This window comes from Camellia sinensis, chromosome 2, assembly GCF_055761805.1.
Source record: "Camellia sinensis isolate YWXY chromosome 2, ASM5576180v1, whole genome shotgun sequence".
Classification (NCBI taxonomy): domain Eukaryota; kingdom Viridiplantae; phylum Streptophyta; class Magnoliopsida; order Ericales; family Theaceae; genus Camellia; species Camellia sinensis.
In genome coordinates, this window is record NC_138962.1 from 23,359,822 (window position 1) to 23,370,014 (window position 10,193).

General features: G+C 34.2%; 2 protein-coding genes across 2 annotated transcripts; one reads left to right on the forward strand and one right to left on the reverse strand.

The window, feature by feature from the left end:
* Positions 1-547: 547 nt before the first annotated feature.
* LOC145819919 (uncharacterized) lies at positions 548-4,568 on the reverse strand. The gene is made up of 2 exons (XM_082913930.1): positions 2,403-4,568; positions 548-1,884 (listed from the first exon to the last, which is right to left on the reverse strand). The coding sequence occupies exons 1-2, from the start codon at positions 3,490-3,492 to the stop codon at positions 833-835; spliced, it is 2,142 nt and encodes a 713-aa protein (XP_082770056.1). The 5' UTR covers positions 3,493-4,568; the 3' UTR covers positions 548-832.
* Positions 4,569-5,010: 442 nt separating this feature from the next.
* LOC114283038 (purple acid phosphatase 2) lies at positions 5,011-9,261 on the forward strand. Its single transcript, XM_082913932.1, has 8 exons — positions 5,011-5,443; positions 6,143-6,343; positions 6,489-6,600; positions 6,939-7,168; positions 7,669-7,807; positions 7,894-8,114; positions 8,722-8,843; positions 8,931-9,261. Exons 1-8 carry the CDS (start codon positions 5,261-5,263, stop codon positions 9,124-9,126), a joined length of 1,404 nt encoding a protein of 467 aa, XP_082770058.1. The 5' UTR covers positions 5,011-5,260; the 3' UTR covers positions 9,127-9,261.
* Positions 9,262-10,193: the final 932 nt, after the last annotated feature.

The window sequence follows — 10,193 nt, forward strand, 5'->3', positions numbered from 1 at the left end:
GACTAATGTAAATTTCAACAATTGTCTACCAGAGAAAATTGTCTGCAGAAATTTCTCTGGTATAAACTACCAGAAATTCACAGAGAAATTTAACTTGTATCGTCCCAAAGGGATGCCTATATGATCATGTAATCTGTAAAACTTTGTGTTGGTACAAAACAATCATCAAACTCAACAAAACACAAAGCACACAATAATTTTATCTGCCACTGGAAAATTTCATTGCATGAATTTCAAATTTCAGACCACAATGCCCATATAGTTTTCTCTGTTGGTGAAAATTTTCTCTGGATGAAAATTTCTCTGGCTTTGACACAAATTTCTGAGTTCAAGTGAGTCCAGAGAAATTCTCAACTCAGAGAAATTTTTTGAATTCTCTGTCTGCTGTGCACATTTCTTGAAATGACTGATATGAAGCTACCAGAAATTTACAGATAAATTTAACTCATATCTCACCAAAGAAGGTGCCTATATGATCATTCAATCTCTAATGCACTGTGTTAGTACAAAACAATTATCAAATTGAAAAAACACAATCCACACAGTACTTTAGTCTGCCATTGTCAAATTTATGTGGATGAATATGAAGCTTCAAAACACAACACAGAATTTTCTCTGCCATAGGAAAATTTCTCTGGATGAATTTTACAGGTACTACAAACCCACTGCCTATAGTATATATCAACAAACACACTTTAACTCATATTGAAAAATTTCTCTGGATGAATTTGATTGATATTATTATATACACTGTCCAAAAAATAAATTTCACAAAACAAAATACACAAAGTAATCATCAAATGTATTATTCCATCAATAAAATGTATAATCCTCAACTATTTAACAAAGGTTCCTTGCATGTCCTCTTATTATGGTGACCAATACTTTCACAACGACTACACTTAATCACCCTTTTAAACTCTCCAGTAGAAGCAATTCTGTTCTTCTTCGGCCTCCCAGCAGGTCTCTTGCTCAATGGAGGTAAAATCATAGCATCGTCAATGCTACACACAGGTTTTTCAACAGTTGGAACTGGGCCAATCGAAAAGGAGTATGCTTGACGATACATATCAGCATGAAAAAATGGTTCAACAAATGAATTCAAATTCTTTCCACTCCTAAAAATTGCAGCAACAGCATGTTGACATGGATACCCATTTATTTCCCATTTTCGACATGAACAAGTTCTCAACCCAAGATCAACCATAACCGAAGGAAAACAATGCACTTCAAAGACATTATCAGATGATAAACTCACATTCCATGTCCTCCCGTCCAAAAAAGACTTCTCCAACACACTATCCATACGAGGACACAAAATTTTATTCCATTTACTAGAGAGCAGCCTCCTATCAGACCTCATATTCATGATTTGCAACCGTATCATGTCCACCAAATTTGTTATTGGCAAGTGCCGAGCTTCTCGTATCCATGAATTGAATGACTCAGCAACATTTGAATACATCTCACCATAACGTTTCCCTGCAAAATATGCATCACTCCAATTTTCATATGGTAAACTTCTCAAGAAAACACTCACAATGTCTCCTCCCTCACTTTTTAACTCATTTAACTTGAAATGAAATGATGCCTTTGTTGGAGCATATGCACATTCTGAAAACTTGGACACAATCGTCTCCCTAACCAAATTTGTGTTTCCACATGACAACTTATCCCTCAAATTTCTCTTTAGATGTTCCAGACAAAATCCATGAAAGCAGTTAGGGAAAAACCTAGCAATTCCCTCCACAATTCCACAATGTCGATCTGATATGAAACTTATCACCCTTTCTGATCCTAATACTCCATATAAATGTTCAAGAAACCAACACCAATTGTCTTTATTCTCAGCATCAACAACAGCAAAAGCTACAGGAAAAAAACCTACAAAACAAATAGGAACAAGCATATTAGGTACACACATGCAGAGAAAAATAGAACAATAAACATCCAGAGAAAATTCACACATTGGCAACATCCAGAGAAAATTGAATAAGTGACCAGCTACAGAGAAAATTCACACAATCATAATATACAGAGAAAATTCACTTAGTGACCACCTACAAAACAACAGAGAAAAATAGAACAATAAAACAACAAGAGAAGTTTGACACTGCCAACATCCAGAGAAAATTCACACATTGGCAACATCCAGAGAAAATTGACTTAGTGACCAACAACAGAGAAAATTCACACAATCATAATATACAGAGAAAATTCACTTAGTGACCACCTACAGATACAATTCACACAATGACAACATCCAGAGAAAATTCTCACAGTGGCCACAACAATAGAAAATCCACACAATGGCCAAAACCAGAGAAAATTCACATTCACTCAATTCCTACATGTATAGAAAATTCACATACTTAGATAAAAATAGATATATTTACAATTACCTTCATTCCCATCTTTCCCCGTTGCAGCAAGCATAACTCCTTTGTATCGTCCTTTCAAAAATGTTCCATCAAGAAAAAGCAATGACCGACAATATTTGAAACCAGCAATGCATGCATGAAAAGCCACAAACACTCTTTTGAAACGCTTGTTATCTTCAAAATCTAACTCAAAACGACTCCCTGGATTGTTCTTCAATGCCTCATCAAAATACCACCGTAATTGATCAAATGACAAACAAGAATCCCCATATGTACTACATTTTGCTTTCTCAACACTCAACCAACCACAGTTATAACTAATTGAGACCCCATACTTGTCTTTCATTCCTTTCACAACATCCACTGGACGAGTTAAAGGTTTTGCACTTACCTCTTCAAGTATCAGCCCAGAAACCAAGCTGGAAGTCATCCTCGAATGTTTACTCGTACGAACCGCCACACCACACGTATGTTCATTGTTCAAAGTCCTTATGTAGAAGAACCCATTTGTTTTTTCAACAGAAGCATGTACACGCCACATACATCCCCTTGATTCCTTATATGCACATTCTGCCGTAACCCTCAGCTTGTCATTTTTAACATACGTAAACTGAAAACCAACCTCAATAGCATACTTGCATAAAAAAGTACGGAACTCAACCACACCACCCTCAAACTTTTGTCCAACACTCGTAATATTATTCCGCCAACTAGCCGACAATAACACCTTTTCTTGGTGAGAACAAAACTTAGAGAGTGAATTCCTTTCAACATCCACCAGCCTATCACACTCACCATCCACAACATCTACCCAATTAGACCCCACTTCATCCTCTTCATCAGAAGTACTACATCTACTAACTGAAACATCAACTATATCAACACCGCGTGCACAAACAACCCTCAACATATTCAGAAAATCAATATTATTTCGAACCATACAATTCGGATGGCCCAAAATAGAATATGAAATACACATAGTCTCAGGTTTCAAATTCTCCCATGTTTTACACAAAATGCCAACCAATTCCTCAAAATTCAATTCGCATGAAACATTAATGACAATAGTATCATTCCCATATTTGCACAGCAACAACACTGCACTGTCCATTAAAACTGAAACAAAAAACAACAAAAAAAATCACACAAACACTTCACAATAACAACATAAATGTCCAGAGAAATTTCTAAAAATTATAATTTTCTCTGAACTTAAAATAAAACTCCAAAGACATCTACAAACTGATATTCACCTTCAAGATGATAAAAAACAAAATCACAGAAACTTAATGAATCACAGAGAAATTTACTGCTAACAATTAAACACAATTATAGAAAAAAAATCACATAGAATACAAGTCCAGAAAAATACTTTTCTCTGAACTACAAACTGAAAGTGAGTAACAAACTTACAATTTTCTCTGAACTACAAATACAAGTATAGAGAAATTTATGAACTTACATTCACTTTCTCGTATTCTATCGCCATTACAAACTTCTAATAATATGTCCATATGCACTTATAATTTCCTCTGGACTACACAAACAATAGTGCAGAAAATGAAATTTCTCTGGTTTGAAAAAACATAGAACACAACTATAATTCATCAGCATGTTGATAAAAAACAGAGCACCAAAAATGAACTCTAAACATCAAAATCACCTACACTGTCAACACTATCTGCAATTGATCAAAAAAACAAAGAATGAAAAATTAATTCCAAAAATAAAAATCAACTCTATCAAGCTGGCCTCTCTCTAAACAAAAATAAAAAATACATTTGGAATCTAAATCGAAAACAAACCTAATTCAACTCAACTCAAAAACCTACGCGATCAACACACTGTCAACACTCTTTCAAATTGATTAAAAAACAAATAATAAAAAATTAATTCCAAAAATAAAAATCAACTCTATCAAGCTGGCCTCTCTCTACACAAAAATTCAAAACAAATATCAAAATGCATGTCCTATCTCCATCGAAAACAAACCTGATTCAACTCCACTGAAAATCTACGCGATCAATACACTATCACAGCACTGAAATCTCCGACGAAATCTCCAACAAAATCTACACGGTCGTAGCAATCTTTCTTGTCAACTCCACTGAAATCTCCGAAGAAATCTCCACCATAAAATCTACACTGAAATCTCCGACGAAAACTCCGACAAAATCTCCCCTTCAAATTCGGTTTCCAAAATGTATCAGTTAACTCAACCATATAATATTCAAACAGATTTATGTTATAAAGGAAGGGTAATTTAGGTACTATATAACCTAAAATAAATTTGAGGGACCTTAGCCATCAAAACATATTATAAAGGACCTCTCCTCATATCAAAAGTAGAGGAGGGACCTTAGGCCAATTTTCCCTAAAATAAAATGGTTCAAAATCCACGATATAATGACTTTACAAAGTCCACTCTTATTTTTTATTACATTGAATTTTTTTCTATTTTTGTCTAATCAATATAAGCAAGGATTTTTTTTTTCCAAAATTTTTTAGAGTGGTGCATTATGTGATTGAAATTTAATGATAAGTCATATTAATTTTTTAACATTAAATTTCAATTACACAATACACCATTCTAAAAAATTTTTAAAAAAAAATAATCTAAAAAATCCTCGGTGAATCAATATATTTTTTTCCACGGAATTTCTTAAACACTGCCACCGGTCCTAAACGCCTATCCTACTCTTGTGACTCCATCGCTTGCTTTCTTGACCCTTCACATGTAAATATTCGTACATGGTCTTGAATATTCCTCTTCAATTTAGCCCAAATAACACTACACTATAATTATATATATATATATATACATATGTGAAGGTGATTGGATTTACAGGCTAAGTTGGGTTTGAATTGGAGAGTTCAACATGGGTTTTCTGGGTTTTTCATGGTGCTCTGCAATTGCTGTATTGGGTTTGTTGCTGAATGCTGTAGTTTTCTGTAATGGAGGAACCACAAGTGCTTTTGTGAGACCAGTTGAGAAAACTGTTGATATGCCTCTTGAAAGTGATGTCTTCCTTGCGCCACATGGCTATAATGCGCCTCAGCAGGTCTGTGTTCTTTTTCTCTGTTCTTCTTATTAGTTCCTCTGTCACAATTTGAATTTGAATTTGATTTTTTTTTTTTTTTTTTTTTTGAAGTATCTGTAAGGTTTTGTACTTTTTCTGGGTCTCAATCTCAATCCTCACTCAAATTTTTAATTAGATATGAGTAAAAGCTCCAATGGGAAACTTGGTAAAAATTTGAGTAATGAAGCTCTTCAATGACAAATTCAATTTGAGATTGTGATATGAGAGGGTTAAAAGAGAAATAAATGAATTGTTATGTTATCATTTTTAATAGTTGGTTTTGGGTTTTGTCTGGTTAAATAATTGGATAAAACTCAATTTGATATGGGTTTTGAGTCAAAGAGAGGAGAGGTATTTTGAGTGATTTTTTTACTCAAATTTAATTTTCAGTTTAGTGTGTTTGGATCTTGGATTTGGGGAAGTATCTGTGGAGTAAAAACAAAAACGCCCAAATCTAATATCCAAACACAGGACAGGAGTTAGGGCCAAAGATGCTTATGAGAAAAACTGGTTCTAATCTTTAATTTTGGACCATTCAAGCCTTTCTAATTCAGAATTTTGCTTTTCTTCTTGATAAATTAAATGGGTTGTTTTCTTTTCTATTTAATAACTTGTTTTTGGATATTATTTTTTTATTTTTTTGCATTTATATATTTTGACTTGTGGGTCTTATGTAATTAGGTTCATATCACACAAGGAGATCATGTGGGCAAAGCTGTGATAGTATCATGGGTCACCATGGAGGAAGCTGGTTCAAGTACAGTCCTTTATTGGAGTGAGAATAGCAAAAACAAGAACAAGGCCAAGGGCACTGTAGGTAGATATAAATTCTACAGCTATACTTCTGGTCACATCCATCACTGCACCATCAAGAACTTGGAGGTGAGTTTCAACCATTTTGATCCTCTTGTTTCATCATCCGATGCACCATTTTAATTCCCTATCCCTTTTTCTAATCTATGTACCATTCTTCATTACATCATTGAGTTGAGTATAAAAATGATTCAGTTTCTTGTTTTGTTGGCAGTTCGACACGAAATATTACTATGAAGTAGGGATTGGACACACGGCAAGAACTTTTTGGTTTACAACTCCTCCTGAGGTTGGCCCAGATGTCCCATATACATTTGGTCTCATAGGTAAACTCCTCTTTATTATATCAATTTGCCGATGATTGCAAAATCTTTTGTACATGTTGAGTTAGTGTTTGATATTTGGTATGCTGTTTCTATCACCGTTCATTCAAGCTAAGGAGGCTTTGGTTCCACTTTTGCTAGACTTTTTAATGGACCATTAATTGGAGATGATTATGAGTAATGTGTTTTTTTCTTTTGAAACTTTGTGTTATTTAACTTGCTGGCTTACCATTTTGGGGGAACGCTGCGTTTCTTTCCCAAGTTTTGTTTGTTTTTGTTACCAAATGAACCTCCTGTGCCTTGGTGTGTGTTTTGTTGACTGTATCAAGCAACTTTTGCAGGGGATCTTGGTCAGAGTTATGATTCAAATAAGACTCTTACTCATTATGAATCAAACCCAACAAAAGGGAAAACAGTGCTGTTTGTCGGGGACCTCAGCTATGCTGATACCTATCCAAATCATGATAATGAAAGGTGGGATACATGGGGAAGGTTTGTTGAGAGAAGCACTGCATATCAACCTTGGATATGGACTGCAGGAAATCATGAGATTGATTTCGCCCCTGACCTTGTAAGCATGGCTGCAAAATGTTTATTTGTTTTATTTGAAATTTCTTATTTGTTATTTGTGAAATTTCTCAACATGATTTCTTATTTGTCTAGTGTGAAATTTCATGGTCCATAAGTAATCTCAACATGCTTGGGAAGATGTTATACCAAAATTGCATCAATTATCTTATCTCTCTCTCTCTCTCTCTCTCTCTCTCTCTCTCATAAACCAATGGTAACTTCTAACCTTAGGCAAATAATTTGTGTCGTTGCTTTCTTTGCGAAGTATGATCCTATTTATTGTTGCATACAATTTCCAAGCTCCAAAACAGGAAAACAAAATCATGAAATTGATCTTCCTCTTCAAAACATGTCAATATGCTTTATTTCAGTGGCACGAAGCACAAAATTTGAACTTACACGTACAATAAGATGTTGATTTATTTGTATAAATATTTGGTAGGCCTTAAAATGTCTTAAAGAAAAATGTAATGTGACAGAAGAGTTGTGTTGTTTTTGCAGGGCGAAACAAAACCATTTAAGCCTTTTACTCATCGTTATCATGTCCCTTATAAAGCATCAAATAGTGTTGCTCCCTTTTGGTACTCAATCAAGAGAGCTTCGGCATACATCATAGTCTTGTCTTCTTATTCGGCATATGGTAAGAATGTTGCACATGTTTCTCAGACCTATGCTTTTAAGTTTTATATTCAATATAATGATTGGCTATCTATGGATTGCTTTTAGGCAAATACACTCCTCAATACCAATGGCTTCTTGCAGAGCTACTAAAAGTAAACAGGAGTGAGACACCATGGTTGATTGTTCTTCTGCATGCCCCATGGTACAATAGCTACAACTATCATTACATGGAAGGAGAAACCATGAGAGTGATGTTTGAGCCATGGTTTGTACAGCACAAAGTTGATGTTGTGTTTGCTGGTCATGTTCACGCCTATGAGCGATCGGTAAGAGCATTTTATCATCCATGTTATTATTTTTTAGAATATCTTCTTGTGAAAGTACTATTGTGGAGTATTGGTGGTGTTTAGCTATGTGAGACTACTTTTATGATGTAACAAATGAAAATGAGAAAGTAAAACAGAGCAATCACATAAGAACACAGATATATATGGTTCGGCTTAGCCTATATTGAGAGAACATACCAAGAGTTTACTCCACTCACATAACCCTAATCCTGAAAATTACTCATAATATATACTATGATCTGAATACAACTAGAGTCGGGTCAGACCTAGCAGCCACAACCTGGGAATAATATGAGACACCCCAACAACTTTCCAACAATTACTGGTCTTATGTTTGCCCTATATCACAAGAGAATTTTGGGCTTTAGCAACAATTTTGTTCCACCTTAAATATCACATAATCAATGGAACTATAATTTTTCAAAAGTTAATTAAAATTCTTGAAATTATAATTTTGAAACTCCAAAATTTCAATCACCTGCTTAATTTGGAATTTTGATTTGTGTATTTATCTGGGCATTCATTGTATATGGAAAATATTTTGATATTTCTATTGTTAATTGACAACCATTTATTATAATCGTAGGAACGCGTATCCAACATTGCTTACAACGTTGTAAATGGCATCTGCTCTCCTGTAAAAGACCAATCTGCCCCTGTATACATAACAATTGGCGACGGTGGAAATCTTGAAGGCCTAGCAACCAAGTAAGATTAGTATATACCATAGAATCGGTCTTCTTTGATATGATTGCCTCCATTTTTTAAACTTAAATCCATTCTTTTGTGGGGCAGCATGACAGAGCCACAGCCGAAGTACTCAGCTTTTCGTGAGGCGAGTTTTGGTCATGCCATTTTTGATATTAAGAACCGCACACATGCTTATTATAGTTGGCACCGTAATCAAGATGGCAATGCTGTGGAAGCTGATTCTTTATGGTTTTTCAACCGAATTTGGCATCAAGTTGATGATTCTACAAGCACCCATTGATGATGACAGTATCAAGCATGCGAAAAACAAAAACAAAAAGAGCAAAAAAAGCCAAAGTGATGTGATATATTGTGTACTCTATAATAAGTTCTCCATTCATAGTCAATAAAGATTTCAAGCTTTTCTTTTGTTCTACACTTCAATTGTATCATCTTTTTATCTGCTAACTAGTGCTGTTGATGCATCTCCTCATTTGCGACTGAAAAAGTGTGGTGAATAATATGAATTCGCTTGTTCTTTTGAGATTTAGACAGTAAAAGGGAATTGTGAATAATTGATTCTGATGGTTTCAATCATCTTGGAATTCCTGAGAAAGAATCAAACACAAAGACAATTGTATGAAATAGCCCAACAGTTTCTTTTCTGATATTGAAGTGTCAACATTTATTGCCAAATTGTCTGAGTTAGAATTTCCATCGTCAACTGAAAGACAACCATGAATGCCACGCATGAGAACTAGAAAAGAACTAATGATCATTAAAAATATGAATAATGTTAGAAATTTTAAAAGTTTTATCAAAATCTTTATTAAATGTCTCATATAAGTGTGATACCGACATTTGAGATCTCTAATGCGGTGTTTGGTTAGGAGATTTGGGGAGGGATTTGAAAAGGAAAATAAAAAATGTAGGTGAAATGTGAATAAAACATGTCTATATTTCATTTATTTTCACACACTTTTTCCCTTTTTCTTTCTAAATCTCTCCCCAAATTCCCTAACCAAACACAGTATAAAAGTTTTCTAAAAACATAGAAACTCTATTTTCTTTTCTTTTCTTCTCTCCCATCATCTAATCCAAATGGGCGATGTTAGATAATGTCTCAATGGGACCACATAATTAAATGTGGTGTTATCATTTATAAGAAGCCTACAATTTAAGTGATTCAATTTAGTTAATAGGCTTAAGGGTATATGTGTTATGGACCTAATGTGTAGATACTAGTTGTATAATTTCTATTTCTATGAGGGGCAGAAATAGAAATTAAAACATATTGGTTAAAGTTGGTTTTCATTCCTTTTGAACTTCCACAACCTTTCAGTTTTAAAAACCAATAAATAGAAATTA

Excerpts from the sequence above, each read along its gene's own strand:
- LOC145819919 (XM_082913930.1), bottom strand. The coding sequence starts at position 3,492 with ATGGACAGTGCAGTGTTGTTGCTGTGCAAATATGGGAATGATACTATT. Across the intron at positions 1,885-2,402 it reads GGGGAAAGATGGGAATGAAG|GTTTTTTTCCTGTAGCTTTT; the intron begins GTAATTGTAAAT and ends TTTGTTTTGTAG.
- LOC114283038 (XM_082913932.1), top strand. The coding sequence starts at position 5,261 with ATGGGTTTTCTGGGTTTTTCATGGTGCTCTGCAATTGCTGTATTGGGT. Across the intron at positions 6,601-6,938 it reads ATATACATTTGGTCTCATAG|GGGATCTTGGTCAGAGTTAT; the intron begins GTAAACTCCTCT and ends CAACTTTTGCAG. Across the intron at positions 7,169-7,668 it reads TTGATTTCGCCCCTGACCTT|GGCGAAACAAAACCATTTAA; the intron begins GTAAGCATGGCT and ends TTGTTTTTGCAG.